The sequence below is a fragment of the Eptatretus burgeri genome, chromosome 4 (assembly GCF_056783735.1).
Source record: "Eptatretus burgeri isolate ZD-2024b chromosome 4, Ebu_testis_v1, whole genome shotgun sequence".
Taxonomy (NCBI): Eukaryota; Metazoa; Chordata; class Myxini; order Myxiniformes; family Myxinidae; genus Eptatretus; species Eptatretus burgeri.
The window spans coordinates 106,312,793-106,335,119 of NC_140964.1; the positions used below are offsets into that span (position 1 = coordinate 106,312,793).

At 47.1% G+C, this 22,327-nt stretch overlaps 1 protein-coding gene across 1 annotated transcript in view; it reads right to left on the reverse strand.

Annotated features, from left to right (window-relative positions):
- Positions 1-577: 577 nt before the first annotated feature.
- Positions 578-22,327, reverse strand: part of HDLBP (high density lipoprotein binding protein) — a 173,142-nt gene continuing 151,392 nt past the window's right edge. Inside the window, exons 26-28 of the mRNA XM_085879608.1 lie at positions 15,261-15,377; positions 5,302-5,427; positions 578-1,535 (exon numbers count right to left, since the gene is read on the reverse strand). Coding sequence (XP_085735734.1) covers positions 1,443-1,535; positions 5,302-5,427; positions 15,261-15,377 — 336 coding nt within the window. The 3' untranslated portion in view covers positions 578-1,442. The remainder of the gene's footprint in view (positions 1,536-5,301; positions 5,428-15,260; positions 15,378-22,327) is intronic.

The window sequence follows — 22,327 nt, forward strand, 5'->3', positions numbered from 1 at the left end:
TGTCCAGGTTCGCTAATCCTGTCTAATTATCCACATGAAGAACATTTTATGCCTCCACCAAGCCCTGATCGAAATTACAGCCTTTCAAACTAGCCTTATTTCACATTCCATACTTGTTTGTGGTCTCAAACTCATTGTAATGAATACCATGCATTTCAACCTCGAACCCAGCGGACCCCCCTCCCCTCCTCTCCTAATCCCCATCATCACATGTTATATCTAAGCACTATGTCGAAATTAAATAACATGATAAAGAAACATGTCGACCTATTTTGCTTCTCTCATCTGTGGAACCACCTTCCAGAGGCAGTTCGATCACTCCCTTCCAGGCATTCAAGAAATGTGTGCACGCCAACCCCATGTCATCCCCCATCCTTACCCACATTCTTTATCACAACAATTAACCTTACCTTCTTGCAGGTTGTAGTGTTCCCTTTCTTCCCGTTCATTCATTTCCTTGCTTATTTCATCCAACTGTTGCCCCACTGTCAGCTCACATCCTCCCCATCACCTTGCTCTTACATGAGCCTTGATCTTTTAAAATAAAGAAAGAAAAGCAGTTCACAAAGAACAAGGATCACAGTTCTGATTATTTTTACTTTTTGTCATTCTCATCATACAGAAATACTTCTTTTTTTTATATTGTGCATATCCCCATGAGGAGCCAAAGTTTTTTTTACTTAAGGTACAGCAGGAGTTTGCAATCTGTCGTTAAAAATGCGAGGTTCAAGATGTGAGATTCAAACATCCTTTTGAACGTAGCGGTTAGCAGTTAACCACATATTCACCGTTCATGACCCTTGCCTTTTCAATAACGCTGCAACTTGCAGAATATATATATATATATATGTAATTTTTTTTTAACTTTGCTTGCACCAGCCCACTTCAAGGAAGATCGATCAAGTAATTCAGCAAGATTGTGACTACTCCATGCACATGCCAGATGTAAATGCGAAGGCTGGGAGAAGACCCAGGCCCTCACTTGGCAATATGCAAAAATGCATTTTCATGGGAAGAATGCCTCAGAGGGCAAATAGCTTCTGGGGCACAAACCCATTAGAGGAAAACAATTCACTCACCACAAGCTTCCCCTCATCCCACTCCTACCCCCCCCCCCCCATCCCACAATTTGGGCTGTAAAAGACAAATGGAATTATATGACAGACCTTACGTCGTTGGAGAAGGGTGAGCAGCGCCGGTTTGTGGGTTCGGAGAAATGTGCATAATCTTTGGAGCATGACAATAAAATCATAGAACAGGGACATCGCCGTCAGTCAGCTTGTGAGAGATGGAAAAGCAAAAAAAATAAAAATAAAAACTCGGAGAAAAGGGCAGCATCTGGGAAACAGAAATCTAATAGTGGAAGTTAAAATAAAGAGAGAACAAGGCGATAGGTGATGATTATGAAAAGAAGGCACAAGGCCAGAGACAAGACTGCATGATCAGAATTTTTTTGGTCCCCAAATGGTAGTAGCCTTTGGAGCCACAACTGCACCGAAGCTTGGAAATTCTTCAGAACTGGTCATGTCAGGAGCCTAAATGAAGAAAAAGAACAAAAAATTTAAAAAACGTTCAGAACACTTCTATTCTGAAACTTGTTGCAAGAAACAGACTTTAAATGAATACAACCTGCAGAGAGAAATAATATTTACCATCATCCTCGCTCATCGTTCCAATACAAATTTCCCTTTCACAGTCGTACATGTACATTCATTATCCAGACGTGTGCGCAGAACGTGCTATCGGACCCCACTCAATTGCGCATACCGTATTTTCTGGTGTATAATCCACAATTTTTTAATAGGCAAAAAAAAGACAAACTCCCTTGCCTTGACAGTGTATACAAGAAAAAAAACCCTCGATATTATATTTTGAAAAATAAGAAAGAAAAATCTTTTTTTTTGAAGTACCGTTAATGAAAGTAAAAAAAACAAACAAAAAAAAAACTTCTTGGTTTCCTGTCCTCTCTCCAACTTCTTGAAAATGAGAATAAGACTGTTCGACGAAATTAAGTGGACATGGGAGTAAGCATGTTGATATCTCCATCACTTTGTTCTGTCCAAAGTTAATATACAAACGTATTTAGATCTAGATCAGAAAATAAAATGATCAATATACATATTTATTTTGAGGGTGAAAAACAGGGGCGCGGTTAATACACAGCCATGGTTTATACAGCGGAAAATATGGCACTTGAATTGCTTTTCAATGGATTGTGCAAATTTTTTTTTTAACATTTCCTCCTTGAATGCACAATTATTATAATTTTTTTCCCCACAATCGTTTGCCAGGTTGTTTTTCTTTTCATTGCACTTGAACACGCAAGTCCTTCTCCCCACGCGACTTGAAGACGCGAGACACACTGTGCACCTTCTTCCATCTCTGTTCCTGGTATGCAGCAAAGCGCAATGTCGATTATCAACTGTATAATGTTGTGAGTCAAAGTGATAGGGGTGTAGTAACATTTACCAAGCTAGTTTTAAGCATAAATATACAAAAATGAAGCTTAAACCTCACCGACGACTTATTATTAATTTATCTGAAATTTAAATTCCAGATAAGGTATTGTCATCTCGCACCGTCCATTCGTCCGTCCATCCATCACCTATTTCGACTTGTCCAGCCAAACCGCTGGGCTGATCCAGCTAAAATTTGTCAGCAACATTCCTCTCCTGGCTGGTAACAGGAATTGCAAAGCTTGTTCCGGTCACGCGACTTTAAGCAGGTCAAAATGGCCGACTTATCAAATTCCTTCGAACATCGTCTTCTCCAGACAGACCAGTCAGAATGCAACCCAATTTAGGTTACAACATGAAGAGAGGGTCCTGACCTTACATTGCGATGGCCATGCTGTTCACGTGACCAGACGAGTGTCAAAAAGACGGTCACGCAAATTCCTTCCAAAATCTTCTTCTCCAGACCCGCCGATGAGAATGACACCAAATTTGGGTTGCAACATTAGGCTGGAGTAGGGATGTTAATTATATTGCGGAAGTCATGCCAATCACATGACCGGAAGCGTCAAAATGGCGGACTTGATTTTTTTTTGTAAAATCACATAAATTCCTTCAAAATCCTTCCTCTCCAGACCCGCCAATGAGAATGCTACCAAACTTGGGTTACAACATTAGGCCAGGGTCCAGATAAGTTACAGGTCCTGTGGTCCTATTTTTAGTGTTCTTGAATGAGAACTGAATCCTGATGTATTCGACCAATTTGCATTCACATCTTGTACCATCATTCACATATTTTACTGCTGTATTTGTTGTAACATAACGTTATTAATAATAAATTACATGTACTACAGTTAAAAAACAAAAGCAATCATTACCTCCACCGCTGAAGGAGGACGGAGGATATATTTTCACCCCTGTTTATCTGTCTGTGAGCAGGGCATCTCAAAATGTTGTGGACAGATATGGACAAAACTTGGTGGACAGGTTTGGTGTGTGACAAGGAAGGCTGATTTCGATTTTGGTGAAGATCTGGATAAGAGTTGTTTTTTTTTTAAGGTGATTCTTCACCATTGAGAGATAGGGCCAAAAATGATTTATATCACCACATTTCAAAACGTTGTGGACATATTCAGATGAAACTTGGTGGACAGATTGGGTAGTTGATAAGAACAAGCTGATGAGATTTTGGCTAAAGTACGGATGCAGATTTGGCCCATCAGTGGGATACAAAACGTAAACTGTTCAGCCTGGTTCTACTGAGTGGCGTTCTAATTTTAAAGTGCTTTTATGGTCCAAATAACATGTACTGTATGAATGTGGAGTGGCGCAGGGGTAGGGGTGAGGGGGAGGCTGTGTGTGAAGGAACCATGTCATTTCCATTAGTTGCAATTACAAATGCACTGCATATCGGCTGATCACGTGGTTTGACAGAATATCGGTTCGACCGAGCGGTCAACTGCACCTTGGACCCATCTTGCAAGATCCACTGGGGGAAAAAAACTAAATAAATCTGACTTTCCTGTTCCCAAACAAGTTAATAACATTGTACGTCAATATTCCAATCTACTGTCCAATTTTTTTTTCTCTAATCACATTTTCTTCCAGATTTATCTCTACCAATCTCATACCTGAATAATTTGAATAAAAACTTGAGCATGAATATTAAAGATGACTATTCCACACTATCAGAATCAACGGAGCAACCATCGGTGCAATGGGACATATGAGCAACACCCACTGTCGACATAAAATGAGGGCACATCGCTAAGGCAAGGCAAATGTACATTTCTGAGGAAATGCATCATCGACAAGGACATCTGCAATCGCACAAAATGAATTTGCATTAAAATTCACTCCCCCTACAATAGAGTAGTACATGACCAGTGCATCATCATCATGGCTGATAACAATGCACCACATCAATCATCTGTACAAAGCAACGGAAAATGGGTCGAGAAGAAATTGTGCAATGCCAGCAAAATTAACCAAACTGCAATTACTGATAGCAAATGATTAAGTTCTACCCAAAGATGCTGAGCAAAACAACTTCACTCTGAAGGCTACATTAACCTCTTTACAGGTTAGTCAGGTTGAATCTTGAAATGTCAAATGATTTGCACTTTGGTTAACGTTACTTCAGAAGATTGGGATACAAATGTTGGCAAAAACAAAAGCAGAAGAATTTGCATGTCATGAAGAGGGTGTAGTTGAATTCAGTAATTGATATGTTGTATTCAGATGAGTCTTCCCCAGCAGGGAAGGAATAAATGAATGATACAGCTCAAAAGAATGTCGAGTTAAGAGGCAGTCGATATGTGAGGTATGCAAAAGAAGGAAGGTCTGGGAGGGCCTTGTAGGGGGTAGAGTAATTTGCTGTAAGAAAGTTTTAAGTTGATTTGAGTAAAAGTGGTGGTTTATTGGTGAAGATACTGCACTGGAATTCCAAAGGTTTTGGATTCAAATTGAGCAGAAGGCAGCTGGATTAAGGATTTCAATTCTAATCTCCAGGAAGTCATTTGTCTCAGGATGACTGCAATGCACTGTTAGATTGTTGATTAAAAACAAACCAAAACAAACAGCTCTCTCATTAACAGCATCCAGGATGGGATAATCTGCCAGACCCATGGTCAAAATGTTATGCGAGTCCAACCATTGTGGTTGATTCTTTTTCCCTTCCTTCGTTACAGAAGGTCAATTCCAAATGACGATGGGTCCTACCTTTCTCCTGTACATATGATGCTTTGAGACCAAAAAAAGAGAAAAAAAGGATTGTGTAGGGGAAAGGAGGGATAAAAAATTCTGCTTGCTTCTACATCTGCAGATAGCGAATGATAAAACCACTCACCCTGGTGTCACTATGATCCCAAGGCGCGTTTCGGACCATGAAGCCCTTAGGATCGCCCTTTTCCTGCTCAGTCATCACAGGCAGCACAACGGAAGGGGGTTGTTCATAATCCACCACATCCATCATCTGCACAAAAAGAAAAAATAGTTGAGAGCTAATTGTGCCATGTAGACAGGCTCATATGCAAGCACCAAAGGTACAATATACCTTCCTATGCCTCATCATTTTGGAAATCAAACTCCCTTACTGACCTGTCAAATTAAAGTCTGATGATAACTCAAAATAAAAGATAACAACAATCAAGAGCAATCAGAGATTAGAGACCCTCACCAGGACTTGTTTTGTGTGGCATTTGTGTACTGGTGTGTTAATTAATAACAGACATAATTAGAACTGCCACTTTATAACTGCTGGCAGTGATGACTGGGTACAAAGATGTCCCACTTTGAATGGAGACCTGATCCTGACCAATACATTTTTTATGATTCAATTTAATTCAGAATGGGATTAAAATTAATTCAATTCAAATCAAATGGAAGACCAAATAGGTACAGTCCTGCATTTGAGTAATCAGAAGGAACCCAAACAAGCAAAAAGCGAAGATGAAGTCATGGATAGGATTAGGGTTTCAGGTGCTCCTCCTCCACCCTCAAACCCATCCAGCTGCAGCCAAGAGAGCCTTATTCAACAACAAAATAAAACACAAAACAAAAAACCCAGTTCAACAAAATCAAATAATTCTGGCTGCGAGACCATGCACCCCATCAGGTTGGAATTAAAAATGTATATTCCCATCACCACTACATCATAATTGTGAACTTTCACGTCGATTGATGAAGCAGTTCAAGAGAAATAATTTTTTAAAAGATTTTTGCTCAATGCAACATGGCTTCCAGATCATGTGACCTATCATCAATCATCAATCAATCTATATATTAATACTGAAGGACCAATTTTGTGCTCCTCCAAGCGGTCGCGTCACGTTTTTCTTGGTACTGTGACCTGGACTGAAAGAAACTTCGTACCTGTAAGAGTGAATCGCGCATAGTGGCAATAGTCAAACTTCAACTCTGAAGCAGAATAAACACTTTTCATTGAGATGGGGGCGAGGAGTGAAGAGGCGGGGGCAGGGAGTGAAGATGCGGGGGGCAAGGTAAGCAAATTTTTGGGCGGAGGTAAGCAAATTGAAAGCGGGAGACAGGGGGAAAGGGGGTGGGGGCTGGGTTGAATGAGGCGGAGTTGAGTGTGAGGGGGTGGACAGGGGGTGGGGGCCCGGGGGCAAGTGGGGCGGGGAATCAATAGACGGGGGGTGGGGAGTGAAGAGGCGGGGCTGGGGTAATTACATTTTTGGGCGGGGGTAAGCAGATTGAATGGGGCAGGGGCGGGGGGGGATGGGGCAGGGGCGGGGGATGAGTAGGCGGGGGCAAGCACACCCTGTCCAGTCCATGTCCCTTGAGTGTGTGTGAGCTGGTGAGGGTGGTTGAATGAACGGAATCCGTCTGTGACGGGGTTTCAGCTAGTTATTCGTGAATACCCTAGTATCCCCAAGGATTGGGGAACACTTGTGTAAAGTTTCTCCTCGATCTGATCAGCCATCTGGAGAAGATGTTTATACGTTTTAGGGTAACTCCAATATGGCTGCAAAACTGTGACCTATGATGTTATGTGTGAACGTTTTGGTCCTCATCGATAGGTGGTCATACAAGTAAAATTTCCCCTTGATCTGTTCAGCTGTTTCAGAGATGATGATTTTTGAAGGGTTTTAAAAATTATTTTATTTTATTGTTGTTTACCTTGTCGAGGCTCGTATGAGAGCTAACACACAACACACATCAAGGGGGGTATGAGACAAGAGGGGCGGGAAAGGGAAGGACAAAACAGTGGGGAACAGAGACATTAGGAGATCTGTGGAAGGGAGAGGGATGGGGCAGGGAACATGGGGAACACAAGATGAACATTACAGGGACTTTCAGGAAGGAAAACAGGGAATTCGAAGGAAGTGGGCTTGCGTGGATTAACGGGGGTAGAAAAGATCGAAGATTTGGATGGGGGATGATAAGAGGTGGTGGTGAACAGCTGTTTTGAAGGCCTGGAGGGAAGAATGGGATTGAATAGAGTGAGGGAGTTTATTCCAAAGGTGGGGAAAAAGAGGAATGAAAGAGTGAAGGTGAGAGGTGATTCGTGATTTTGGTCATTTTACCAGAAAGGGGTTGTTGGCGGACCTTGAGCGCCCTGAGGAAATGTGGTGGGGACAAATCGCAGAGAGAGCAGGGGGGCGAGACTGGAGAGGAGACAGTAGAAGACAGAAAGACCACCGGCCTGCTTGTGGTGAGAGAGTGAGAGGCCCAAAGGTTCAGCCTCATAGCGGGAGATGCCAATGATCAGAAATGCCTTGGTTTCCACAGCGTGAAGCCGAGAAGGACAAAACAGTGGGGAACAGAGAAAGGGCGGAGGAGCTCCTTGTGAGCCAACGGCCATCCATATCTAGTGCCCAACTGTGTCTGCGGACGTCCTCCTGCAGTTGGGTTACTTTTTTATCAGGAGGTTGGTGGCAGGATTTGCACTCCGCCACCGTAAAACCCTTCATTCCGCAAAACACAAAAACGCAAAAAAATTTGAAAACCCACTCCGTGGGAGTACCTTCCTGTGCAGCTTCCCTTCGCAGGGCAGCTCACCGGATGATGGGATTGGGGCAAAGCCTTCGGGACCCCCAATATTTGATGATAGGAGGGAAACCACGGGGTAACATCTCTGGGTCAGATTGCAGGAGAGTGTGTCGGAGTGGTGCTGAGGTGTCGTCCACCAGACGGCGGTCTCCTTGGGTTAACCTGAGGCGGTCCCTTCGGGTGGGTGCCTGGAATGTCCTATCCCTAAGAGAGGATGATCACTTGTCCCTGTTATCATCTGAGCTCAAGCGTTTGGACATCGGTATTGCAGCACTCTCTGAGGTTCGGAGATCGGATTGCGGCGAGATAATGGTGGGTGGTTGCAGCTACTATTGGTCTGGTAGCTCTGATGGTTACCATACCCAAGGAGTTGCTGTAGCTGTGTCCAATAAGCTGACCCCAATGATAATTGAGGTAACACCGGTCAACGAGCGTATTATGAGATTAAGGATTCGTCACTCCTTGGGTGTCATTTCCTGGTCTCTGTTTATGCTCCGACTGAGGCGAGTGATCTCATCGTGAAGGATGCATTCTATGCCACGCTCGAGTCTGTGGTTGATCAGTGCCCCAGACGAGATACACTTCTAGTTTTGGGGGATTTCAATGCATCGACTGGAACTGAGAGCAATGGTTATGAGGTATGTGTTGGTCCCCATGGGTCAGGAACTATGAACCAGAATAGCACTAAGTTCCTTGACTTTGCAAGAAGTCATGGACTTAGGGTGGCTGGTTCATGGATTCAGCGCCCACAAGCTCATCGCTGGACATGGTATTCCAATGCTGGCGGTGCGGCAAAGGAGATTGACCATGTCCTCATTGACGGTCGCTGGAGGATGATCCAGAACTGCAGGGTCTACGGGAGTGCTCAGTTCCTCAATACTGACCACAGGCTTGTTTTAGCAACTCCAAAGCTGCATCTTAAATCCTGGAGAATGGTACCATCCCAGCCGAGGCTGGATGTTGGCAAGCTCAGGGATGAGAGAGTATCTGAGGACTTTGCGAACAGGCTGAGTGGACACTTAGGGGGGTCTGGGTGCTTTGGGGGGTCCTGAAGAGTTGTGGAGTGCCTTCAAGACCACCGTCCTTGATGTTGCCGGTGGATGTCTTGGAACTCACCGCAGGGCAAAGAAGAATTTTATCTCTCAAGGGACACTGAATTCCATTGACCAGAGTCACAGGGCCAGGCTTGATGGCAGAGCTGAGCTGTTCAGGGAGCTGAGGCGTAAAACTGTACGTGCACTGAGGCTGGACAAGGAGGCCTATGTGCGAGGAATCTGTGAGGGGGTAGAGCATCACCTGTGGACAGGTGATTCTCGTCCCGCTTACAGGGGAATTCGCGCATTGCGTTCATCCAAGCCCATCCCTCGGAGCACTGCAGTTAGAGCAGAGGGTGGTAGGCTCTTGACAGAGGAGTCTGAAGTGAAGGCCCGCTGGGCTGGTTACGTTGAGCGGTTGTACCGGGCTGATCCCCCAGCTGTCGAGTTGGACGTCAAGGGTGTTACAATCCCTGTTGCTGACCATTGAATCAACTGTGGTCCACCTTCGCTTGTGGAAACACGGGCTGCGGTGAACCGGTTGAAACGAGGCAAAGCACCAGGGATCTGTGGCATCCATGCTGAACTTCTCAAGGCTGGTGGAAATGCTGCACTCGTGTTGTTGAATGCAGTTTTGTGCTCTGCCTGGAACACAGGCATCATCCCAACTGATTGGAAGAGGGGCCTTGTTGTTCCTCTCTGGAAAGGGAAGGGTGATCGCCAAGACTGCAACAACTACTGAGGTGACGCTGATCTCAGTGCTGGGCAAGGTCTTTGCTCGGATCATTCTTGATAGGGTTCGCTACCATCTGCTTGAGCACCAGCGTCCAGAGCAGTCAGGCTTTTCACCAAAGAGGTCAACGATTGACCGTATCCTTGCTCTTCGTGTCCTCACCGAACGCAGATGAGAGTTTCGGCAGGGGCTGCTTGCAGCCTATGTTGATCTCTGTAAAGTGTTTGATTCAGTGAATCGGGATGTCCTCTGGAGAATTCTTGGTCTTCGTGGGGTGCCACCAAAACTGATCGATCTGATGTCTGAACTCTACTCTAGTACTTAGAGTGCTGTGAAGTGTGGTGGTGCCATCTCTGACTTATTTCCAGTTGTTACTGGAGTTCGTCAGGGGTGTGTACTGGCCCCCACACTTTTCAGCACTTGTATGGACTGGTTTTTAGGGAGGATGTCGGAGAGATCAAGCTGCAGTGCATCGTTTGGGAATGTCAAGATCACGGACCTTGACTTTGCAGATGATGCAGTCATCTTTGCGGAGACTTTATATATCCTTTTGGGGGCCCTCGAGGGGCTGAATGAGGAGTCGGAGCCACTGGGAGTACGGGTTTTTTGGGTCAAAACTAAGATCTAGGCTTTCGCTGACATCTTGGATGCTGCTGTCCTGTCTGTGTCTGTTTGTGGTGAGGATGTTGAGGTCGTGGAGAGATTCACGGACCTTGGCAGTGATATTCATGTCTCTGCTGGCTGTGAGTCAGAGGTCAAGAGACGTCTGGGTCGGGCCTGGGGAGTCATGGATTCACTGGATCATAGGGTGTGGCGCTGCCGGTACCTGTGCGGGAGGACCAAAGTCCAAGTCTTCAGGTCCTTGGTTCTTCCAGTCTTGCATTATGGATGCGAGAGTTGGACTCTGACCAAGGATCTGAGATGGAGACTTAATTCCTTTGGTACCAGGTCTCTTCGGAGAATCCTTGGCTATCGCTGGTCGGATTTTGTGTCCAATGAGCGGTTGCTGAGGGAGACTCAGATGAGATATGTTACCTGCATAGTCCGTGAGCATCAGTTGCGGCTGTATGGACATGTGGCTCGTTTTCCTGACGCTGATCCTGCTCACCAGATTCTCTCAGCGGGGGAGTCTCGTGAGTGGAGGAGACCAGTGGGCCGACCACGTGCCTCGTGGTTGCAGCAGGTTGACCATCATCTCAATGAGATGGGGATGGGCCTGGCATCTGCCTGGGGGATGGCCAGACGGAGGCCCCCGGAGTACCGGCGGAAAGTGGACGCAGTGACGCGCTGTTCTGGCACATGCTCCCATACCTGACCTGACCTGAAGCCGAGAAAGGTGGGAGGCAGGAGCACCAGACCAGAGGGGAGAGCAGTACTCCATGAGGCTGCAGACGAAAGCTTTGTAAGTGGTCAGGAGCTCAGGTGGGCCGAGGAAGGACTTTGCACGATGGAGGATTCCCAGTCGGTGACTGGGTTCGGAGATCAGGTTTGAAATGTGGCTTTCCCAGGAAAGATCATGGCAGATAATGAGACCCAGAAGCTTGAAAGAAAGGACTTCTTCCAGAGGATTGTTGAGAAAGTGGATGGGGGAGGGGGGGTTCTAAATGGTCCTTTTGGAGAGACATTGTGAGGGTGTGAGATTTGTCCGGATTGAAATACATGCTCCACCAGCTTGTGATTTTACCCAGATCTGCAGTGAGCGAAGAAGCTGCTGCATGCCGGTTTGAGGGATGACAGATGGTATGGCAGAGATAAACAAATCATCAGCAAAGAGATAAAGAGGATTTTCCATGGAGTCAGAGAGATCATTGATAAAAACCAGAAAAAGAACAGGGCCCAGAACACTACCTTGAGGAACTCCAGCCTGGACAGGAAGAGGGGATGAAAACTCCATTTAGGGCTACACGTTGACTGTGACAGGAGAGGAAGTCTGCGAGCCATGAGTGGAGATGGTCTTGGATACAACAGGAAGAGAGTTTGGTGAGCAGGGCAGGGTGCCAGACCATGTCAAGCACGCCATATGTCTTGGGATGTGGGTCTGATTTCATGTCGAGCATTGAGTTCCTCCATCCATTGTTGGGAGAGCAGAAGCAGCATATCCAGGGTCGAGTGACCTGGTCTGAAACCAAATTGATGATCGGAAATCAGGCCATTGGAGAAGAGGAAGGATTTAATGTCTGAAGCGATGATATTTCCATAACCTTGCTGATTACTTGGAGATGGCTGATTGGTCTGTAGTTGCAGGGATCTGTTTTGCACCTTTTTATGCAGGGCAGTAATGTTTGCTGATTTCCAAGCAGAGGGCTGATGACCTTGAGCAAATGAGAGGGTGAATAGAACAGAGAGAGGGTGAGCAAGTGCAGAGGAGCAGGTTTTTATGACACGTGGGCTGATGCCCTCTGGACCGGTTGCAGAATCTGAGATGAGGTTTGACAACAGCAAGCTCTGCACCTTGTCAGGAGAAAAGGACACCGAGTCCAGGAACAGTTGGGTGCGACTGGGTAAGGTGGGTAGAGAAAGCGATGGGTTTTTGACACAATATTTCGATGCAAACACTGAGTTTAGGCATTCAGCCTTTTCACGTGCGGTATCAGCACTGTGGCCATTTGAGGTAAGGGAGGGGATGGAGGAGGAACATACACCAGAAACAGATTTGATTACATGCCACCAGGATTTGGAGGAGGGAGAGAGGTTTGAAAGTTCAGACTTTTGCTCAGAGATGTTGTTTTCTGGCTCTCCTGAGGGTAGATACACACTTGTTCTGAACTTTATGGAAGGAACTGAGATTACCCTCAGTTGGGTTTGTTTCGACGAGGCAAAGGGAAGTTGTTTCAGGACAACTGCCTCGTCACAAACTTCAGTGAACCATGGGCGGGAGGAAGAGTAGGACAACTGAAGACGAGAGGGGATAAATCTGTGCATGAGGGAAACAAGTTTCTTTGAAAGCATTCCCAGGATGAGTTGACGTGGAGAAAGTAGCGATAGGAGACCAGTCTATAAGTTTGAGGGCTGCTTGGAGACTCTGCCAGTTGGCTTGAGTGAAATGCCAGATTGACGGCGGTGAGGTGGTTCTCTGATAATAGCCAGAGAGATGTCCAATTTGACAAGGACGTGGTCAGAAGAACCGATTGCAGCGGAGGAAGAGCAGCAGATATTTTCAGGGAAATTTGTCAAAATCAGATCCAGAAGAGATGGAGTACCATTGGTTGAAATCCGGGTTGGGAAATTGACCGATTGAGTCAGTCCCAATGAGTCGCAGAAAGCTTTTGCTGAAGTGCCATGACAGGTGAGAGAGGTACCCACACCTCGCCAACTGGTATGATGGCAATTGAAGTCACCACATATGAGGAAGAGGGAGTTTGGATGAGAAGATAGAAGTTGGCCCATGTTTTTGGAAAGTGAGGTGAAGATAGAGTCATCACTGTTTGGTGGCCGGTACAGTACACATATAAACTTGAGGTGGGAGTGGAGGGGAAGCCATAGCCAGAGGTATTCCTGGGGGTGTGGGGGAGTGAGGGCAGTGCATGGAGAGTGAGGAATAGAGTTTTTGATGAAGAGAGAAACTCCTCCACCAGGACGAGGCTCAGGTCTGTCTTACCAAAGGAGGGAGTAACCAGGGAGAGATACTTGGGAGTCAGAGACGTCTTGAGGGAGGAAAGTTTCTGTTTGGCAAATGATGTCTGGTTTGTCAATGGCAACCTGTATGGAAAGATCTGAAAGGTTTGAGCGAAGGCCCTGGATATTTGAGGTCCACACTGTTTATGAAGAGGGAGGGAGGAGGCTTTGGGTGCAGGGGGTGGGAGGGGAGGAAATGGGAGGAGAGGGGGGAGGACGTAAGGAGAGTTGTTGAAAGAGTGTGGGGGATTGCATAATAGCTCGGGGAGGGGGCTGGATGAGGAGGAGAAAAGGCTCTGTGGTGCTGGGGGGGGGGCAGTCTGTTTAAATAGTAGAAGAGTAGTGCATTATGATACAGTTAAGAGTACCACATGTGTGAAAGAGGAAGATGAAGCAATATAAGAGATTGTTTTTATTATTATTGTTTGAGAGAGTTTTCATCAGATTAGGTCATGGAAGTGTTTCAGAAAAAGATCGTGAGGTGAATGGTGAAATTGGATCGGTAAACGCAGGAGGTGGAAACAGATCACGTAGTTACGGAAGAAGCACGTGGCTATGGGAGGTGTATAGTCAAAAGTGAATTTATTTATTTCAAATAAGGATTGTGTAACATTCGGAAAAGGAAAGGTTGAAGTAAAATCGTGGAAGTGTGTGGTGAATTTGGAACTGCAAATGCAGTGTGAAGCTGTTGGGTCAATGAAAAGTACCATGCAGAGTAGAGAGACACGTGGTTACAGGAGGTGTATAGATCGAAAGGATACAAGGAAGGTTATTGATTTTCGATGGATTTTTGATGATCAGGTAAGATTCGGGAATGGAAGGTTGTAGGAAGAAATTGTGAAGGTCATGGCGAGAGAAGGTCAGCTCAGTAGAAAAAAGATGGTGTGCCGGCAGGAGGAAGAATAATAATCATAATAAGAAGAAGAATAATGATCGGGACTCGTGGGTATGCAAGGAGAAAGGTAGTTTTTTATTATTTATTTTTGGATTCAAGACAAGAAACAGAGTGTTTAGTTGGGAGGGATGGGGGACGTTGGGAAAGTGGGGAAGAAAGGAATTGAAGATAATGGGGAGAAAATACAAATAAACATGATCGTACACCAAGAGGGGAAGGATGGGTATGACTCAAGCAACCCAGTAAGACAAAATCGATGTAAACTCACAAAATAGCACAATGTTTGAAACAAAAGCGAACTCGGAACACACAGTAACATGGAGGTGAGAAAATAAACAGTTAAAACGGGACATATGACAACCGGAAACTTAACTTTGGCATCGTCAGCAGAGAGCCGTGAAAAAGACCTGCCGACGCTCCAAACCAGAAACCAGAACAATCAATTTTCAAACAATATGGCTGTCGAACCACACGACTGATGATGCCATCCAATTTTGTTCTGTCGACGAATTTAACCCGAGATGACCACCAAAAATTTTCATACTGATTACACCTAGCGTTCTATGTAATGCAATTATGATGTCATAATGAAGGCACCTATGACATCATTAGATATGTCCATATGTTTATATATATATATATATATATATATTTTTTTTTCATACATACATATATCACAAATTCCCCATGAAGAGTACTTGCCATGTGCCAAGTTTCAATTTTTTTCCTTGGTGCGGTTTCAGAGATGGAGGTCTAAAGTTTTTCCTTTTTTTCCAACGTGGCTGCGTGACCATCACGTGACCTATGATGTCATAATTATCATTAAAACATTCTAGATGAGTAGTCGCTCCAATGGTGAAAAATTCATCTCAATCTGAGAAGTGATTGTAGTTAAAAACACTCATGTTCTGCGCGGACAGACAGACAGGACAGGACAGAGGACAGGTACAGACCCAAATGCAATACCCTCTCCTCTGGTGAGTGGAAAAATCTTCAAGGCTCAAAAAAAAACTCACATAAGTGTCCTCCAGGTCCTGTAAGTGGTCAATAGCATTATCCACATCTTCAGGAAGACCGATGACTGTGACTATGTTGGGGTCTTCAGCACCTGCTTGTGGGAAGCGGATCTCAACCTGCACAACACAGCATCAGGGTAGTGGAATGAGAAGGAAAGTGAGGGTGATTGAGCTGAGCAGGTCCAAAACAACATTAATAGTGTCATTACCATGCTACACACTGAAACAATGATGAGCAACCATTTCATGAAATACATTCTTTGGTGAATACAGAAGGCACAACTTAACCTTCTTCCTCCCATTAAATAAATTGCAATGCTGATTCATTCGCAGTTGAGAGCACTGAAAGCCATTTGGTGGGAAATTAATGGAAATGGTAATGAGTGTAATGGGGGCATCAGAAACTTGGCAGGTCAAGTCAGATATCAATTTCCACAGCACTGCCATTCTCTTTTGCACAGCATACTTCCCACGTACTCTGCTTATCTGACATTTTGAGCTCGCCTGTATGAACAGGCCCGTTTTGCTGTGGGAATGTTGGCGAGAACTCAAAGGGAGGGGAAGGGGTAGAGGCGAGAGAGGAGGGGGTAGGGGCGGGAAGAGAGGCAGGAGGGAAGAGAGGCAGTAGGGAAGAGAGGCAGTAGGGAAGAGAGGCAGTAGGGAAGGCAGTGTGAGGGGAGGAGAAGGGAAAGGAAGGCAGCGTGAGGGGAAGGGAAAGCAACGCGAGGGGAGAGGAAGGGAAAGAAAGGGAGGGTGAGGGGAGGGGAGGGGGAGGGAAGGGAGCGTGAGGGGAGGGGAAGGGAAGAGAGCATGAGGGGAGGGGAAGGGAAGGGAAGGCAGTGTGAGGGGAGTGGAGGGGAAGGGAAGGCAGCGCGAGGAGATGGGAAAGTAAGGCAGCATGAGGGGAGGGGAAGGGAAGGGAAGGGAAGGGAGCGTGAGGAGAGGAGAAGGGAATGGAGCGTGAGGAGAATGGAAGGGAAGGGAAGGCAGTGTGAGGAGAAAGGAGGGTAAGGGAAGGCAGCGTGAGGGGAGAGGAGGGGAAGGAAAGGCAGCATGAGGAGAGGGGAAGGGAAGGGAAAGCAGCATGAGCGGAAGGGAGGGGAGGGAAGGGAAGGCAGCGTGAGGGGAGGGGAGGAAGGGAGGACAGCGTGAGGGGAGGGGAGGGAGGGGAGGGGAATGGAAGGCAGAGTGAGGAGAGGGGAGGGGAAGAGAAGGCAGCATGAGGGGAGAGGAGGGGAAGGGAAGACAGCGTGAGGGAAGGGGAGGGGAAAAGAGGGCAGCGTGAGGGGAGGGGAGGGGAAAAGAGGGCAGCGTGAGGGGAGGGGAGGGGAAAAGAGGGCAGCGTGAGGGGAGGTGAAGGGAAAGCAGCATGAGGGGAGGAGAGGGGAAGGGAAGGCAGCGTGAGGGGAGGAGAAGGGAAGGCAGCGTGAGGAGAGGAGAAGAGAAGGCAGCGTGAGGAGAGGAGAAGGGAAGGCAGCGTGAGGAGAGGAGAAGGGAAGGCAGCGTGAGGAGAGGGGAGGGGAGCGTGAGTGGAGGGTAGGGGAGGAGAGCATGGGTGGAGGAGAGGGGAGCGTGAATGGAGTGGAGGGGAGCATGAGTGGAGGGGAGCATGAGTGGAGGGGATGGGAGGTCAGCGTGAGGGGAAGAGAGGGGAGAAGAGGGGAGGTCAGCATGAGGGGAGGGGAGTAAGCGTGAGGAGAGGGGAGGAGAGCGCGAGTGGAGGGGAGGGGAGCGCGAGTGGAGGGGAGAGGAGCATGGGTGGAAGAGAGGGGCTTGTTAATGGAGGGGAGGGGAGCATGAGTGGAGGGGAGGGAGGTCAGCATGAGGGGAGGTCAGGGTGAGGGGAGGGGAGGGACGTGTGAGGGGAGGGGGAGGGCAGTGTGAGGGGAGTGGAGGGCAGTGTGAGGGGAGGGAGGGCAGCACGAGGGGAGGGGAAGGAGCATGAGGAGAGGGTAGGGGTGGGCAGCGTGAGGTGAGCGCAGTGTGATGGGAGGGCAGCGTGAGGACTGTGAGGGGAGGGCAGTGTGAGAAAAGGGCAGAGGAGGGGAGGGCAGCACAGCATGAGGGGAGGGGAATGGAAGGCACCAATCAGATCTAATATGTAAAGGCCAATAGCAAGAAGATGGCAACAACAACAACAACAATAATTATACGTCCTCGAGCCAGGTGCCAGGTGCCAGGTTCGGAATGCAAATATTCGGATCAGGAGTGACACGAGGTGGAGCCACGCACCAGGGGACGGATGATAAAAGCCCAGTGATTTTGAGTCTTGGTGTCTCCCAGTGCCTTTTGTTGTCTCGCTCATGGTCTCTCTCAGTGGCTTGGTGCTTGGTTGGTGTGGCTCATGGTGCAGACATACCCTGGGATACTTTGTGTGGATAGCGGCGCTGGCAGTGACACCAATGTTCCGGCAGGCTGCGGAACTGCTGCGCTGGGTTATGCTATCCGGGGTGAGCCATTTGGAAAAAAACGCAGGCCCTAATTATATCGGTAAGTTGACAATATGCACCCAAACATTGCATGGGTCACGTGTGCAACATAGTGAGTAATGCGGATTAGTGCTGCTGCTTGCCTTGTACACACAGTATGTGCCTTTCTTACAATATACTTGTTAAGCTGGTTTGGTCTCCAACTCATCCTGCTTGCTCCTGATGGTTTCAAATGGTGGCTAAGGGGGAATTTGCTTAACATGGAGATTGGTAGTGGTTAGATAAGCCGCAGTCATGTGACTTGGTAAACTCGGCCAAAACATGTTCGGCCAACACGTGGAACGTGTCTTTCAATCCAGACAAATCTCACACTCTCACTATGTCTCTTCGAAAGGACAGTTTAGAAACTCCCCCCTCCCCCCCCCATCCACTTTCTCAACAATCCTCTGGAAGAAGTCCTTTCTTTCAAGCTTCTGGGTCTCACTATCTGCCATGACCTTTCCTGGGAAAGCCACATTTCAAACCTCGCCTCCAAAGCCAGTCGCCGACTGGGAATCCTCTATCGTGCAAAGTCCTTCCTCGGCCCACCTGAGCTCCTGACCACTTACAAAGCTTTTGTCCGCAGTCTGATGGAGTACTGCTCTCCCCTCTGGGCTGGTGCTCCTGCCTCCCACCTTTCTCGGCTTCACGCTGTAGAAACCAAGGTATTTCGGATCATTGGCATCTCCCGCAATGAGGTTGAGTCTCTGGGCCTCTCACTCATTCACCACAGGTTGGTCGGTGGTCTTTCTGTCTTCTACGGTCTCCTCTCCAGCCTCGCCCCCCTGCTCTCTCTGCGATTTGCCCCCACCACATTTCCGCAGGGCGCTCAAGGTCCGCCAACAACCCCCTTCTGGTAAAACTTCCAAACTTCCCCTGCCTGTTTGTCGTAGCGCCAGCAATTTATTTAAGTCGTCTGCATGAGTGAGTTTGTTTAGTTAGTAACCCATAGGTTATTTATTTTTGAGACACGAATACACTAAATGTCGCACTCAGGGATCCGAAGATAAAATGTACAAGGGGAAACTTACACATGATGGCACACGAAAATTGGACGACTCGGGACGAGTCTGTAAAAAGGGGAGGGGTTAGTGTTACGGCTGTGGAAATTCGCAGACCACCATTTAGGTCCTTAGTTTAGGTATGCCGATAAGTCTGTGTTCAGATAGATTTCCCCACCGTTGTCTCATGGGAATTATTTGTGTGATAATCGCTATGATCTTTGAGTTAGCCGTTTTTCTTCTACTGTCGTTATTTTGGACCAACCGCTTCACAACCACCACCTCCACCACCAACATTGGCTCTCATCAACCGCTTTACAACAACCACCGCCACCACCAACACCTTCTCCACCACCGCCTTCACACAACCACCTTAACCACATGCGCCCAACCACACCACCCTCACGACCACCACACAACGCCAACCACGCCACCATTACAACCACAATCACCTCAACCACCAACCACGATCGCCTCAACCACAACCACCACGCCTCCTCAACCACCACCGCGTTTTCTACCTCGGCACACGGTTGCCAGAGGCCTGGCCTTCGTCGAGGGAAAGCACGCGGCCCCCCCTTTCCCCCCTCCCCTGAACGAATGGCATCTCCGTGGTGGATTTCACCCTGCGAAGGACAAAGAGAAGAACCAAGACAACTACCGCAGTGGCGCGTGTCCCTAATTTGGTGGGAAAACGCTTCCTTATGGAAGTTTCCCGCATGTTCTGGAAGGAAGGGCGGGAGTTGAAAAGGGGCGGGGCTTGAATATAAAGCGGCGGAACGCGAGCGCTGAGAAGAAGAGTGGGAGAGTCGTCACCGTTGTGACAAGAAAAGAGTGGTCCGAGTCATCAGAGTGGTTGTGGCCGTTTGTGGCTGGGTCGTGGTTGTGGGGGCTGGCTCTCGCAGTCTCGCGCGGAGCTTGGAGTCCGTGAGTCTCGGGGAGGCGTGCTGAGGAGAGGAGAGAGCTGGAGGGAGCTCGGTCGTCGCTCTGGGTCAGATCGTGGAGGACACTGGCGCGTGGAGCTCACCACCCGGTCCCGTTTTCCTTTCATTGTCTTCTGGGTGTTTGTGTGTGTGTTTGTGGCGCCATCTCTAAGTAAAACTGCATAAGTGCTTGTGAATAATAATTATGGTAATCGGCTGTTGGCTTTTGTTTGCTCTTCCTCTCCTTCTCCCCTTCCCCCACTGCATCATCCCCATCAATTGCATTGCCTTGTATTAAATAAATGTGCCTGTTTAAACGTACCCTGTTTGTTGCGTCTTTTCCTTAGTTGAGCTGCCATCTTGCACTCGGAATGTAGTTGGTTTTTAAATAGCCGGTATAGTGATCGGGTCCAACGGGACTGCACGATAATACCCCGCTCGGTTATCCCAAAAGGAAGCGAGCTGCTTAAGCGGCTCGTTTCTAAGCGGTCCCGTTGAGGTAAATCTCTCGGTAATCTACCCACGCGATTAATTAGGTACATCGACAATTCGGCGATTGACCCTGTAGCACGCGGGTAGAGTACGGACAAGGTTATGGTGTGCTTAAAAACACACCCGTGGCTGGTTTTCGGCGTTGATCCGGAAAGCCGCGACTGGATTGCTCGTCCGGTGGGCGTACGGCCGCGATTCGGCTAAAAGCGGCTGCCCGCAAGCGGGCGGGCGAGATCTGTAACAATATGTTCGAAAAGTATTCTTTCACGAAAAGTTTGATTTCTGATTGTGTGAAGGTAATGGATGAATCTGCCAATCGCAGCTGAGAAAGCTGTTTACTGGGAAGACGTTTCTCTAAGGAAAAGAAGTACTTGGTTGGTACGTAAGCCTCATTCAGGTGTCGCTCCCTCATCCGAACTAAGGCACCACATGCATTCCTCTCGGTTATTTCCTTTAATAAGGACTGTTTCTCAGTTAAAGTTTTTTGTATGTTTCTATTATTTAGTCCGATGACTCGTTGGAGTTGTAAAATCTCTAATTGTAATTTTTTTTTAAACTTCATGGTCAGCCCTTGTTTGGAAAAACTGCTACTGTTGACAGAAACCTTTAATTTTGGTTTTTAATAAATCCCACCATATCAGCGGGTTAATGGAACAGCTTAACTTCTGTTATAGAAGAGCCGTCCAGAATGATTCAAAGCCCTGAATGAAGTTGAGGTTTTCTCGTAAACTATTATTGAATTTCCAATGGGAGCTCCCTGGACGTGGTTTAGAGAGTTGAATTAAGACTGGAGCTCGGGAATGGTCAGAGAAACCAGAAGGCATGATATTGGATTTATAAACTCCATGTCATAAATGAGAATTTACATAGATGCGATCAAGCCTTGCGAGTGAGATGTGGTTGTTTAAACAACGACACCATGTCTAAGACTGATCAGAAGGGTGCTGTATGTGCCAAATATCATGGAGATTACATTTCACAATGATGTTTGCAAAAAGTTTTGCGGTACATGGTTGGGGTTCCGGCCAGTTCCGGTAACATGAAGCATTAACAGTACAGTTAAAATCACCACCAATAATTAGACAAGTCTGCAAATCCAGTGTTTGCAGGAATTTTCTCAGCTCGGCAAAAAAGGAGATCCGCTCGTCATTCTTGCTTGGAGCATACACATTGAGAATTGTGAACTTGACCTGATTGATAGAGAAGGTCACAGAGGCAAGGTGTCCATCAATAACACTCATAAATTTAAGGCTGGACGGATGGAAATGTTTCCCTAAGACAAACATGATGCCTGCCTTCGACGTGGAGTTGTTACTGAAGAAATATTCCTTGTCCATAAATAGTTGCCACTGAGCCTGAACAGATCGGACAGCATAGGTTTCTTGTAACAAAGCTATGTCAAGACCGTTGACCTCTACCAGCTGTTTAATTTGGATCTTGCGGATTGGACTCCCTCCACCATTAACATTTATTGTTCCAATCTTGAAACTGGCCATGAGGAAAATAGTAGCTTCTAAGAATAAGATCAGAAGTGGGATAATTGATTAGAATCCCTTTTCGCCTTGAAAATCAATTTTTTTAAGCGGTGACAGTGTGTCTGGTGGAAACCGAATAAGTCAGGCTTACGTACGATAGCCTGAGCACACTCAAGGAAGGATGGTAGATCTGGAAAGTATTCCATCAGGTTTATATTGCGTTTCCTGCATGTATTTTGTAAGAAGAGTCTTATTTGTTCGGGGGGGGGGGTGGTGGGACCTTGACTGGTCAGCTTCTCCACAGTTTCCACCTGACTGTTCCTGTTTGCTTCCTCCAGGTCAGATTCGTCAGAGTCAGTTTTAGTTTTTGAGTCACACAAGCTTGTACTCTCCTGCATATCGATACTGCCGTCAGTATTAATACACGGATCTGTACTGGTTACGACGTCTATGTGCTCTTCCATTGTGGAAACATCTCCTGGTGAAGTAACGGAAATAACCGGGGGAGTTGATGAAACGGAAACACCATCAGTGGATGCAGCGATATCGCTTCCCTCAACCGTCACGGTGTTATCGACCTCCAACGGCGTGGAGGTATACAGTACTTTGGGGGTCTCTCGTAAAGCATCCATTTTAACGTTTCCTGCATTTCCAGCTTCACCACATGATAGACTGGGAGCAATGACAGAGTTAACATTTGCTTCACTA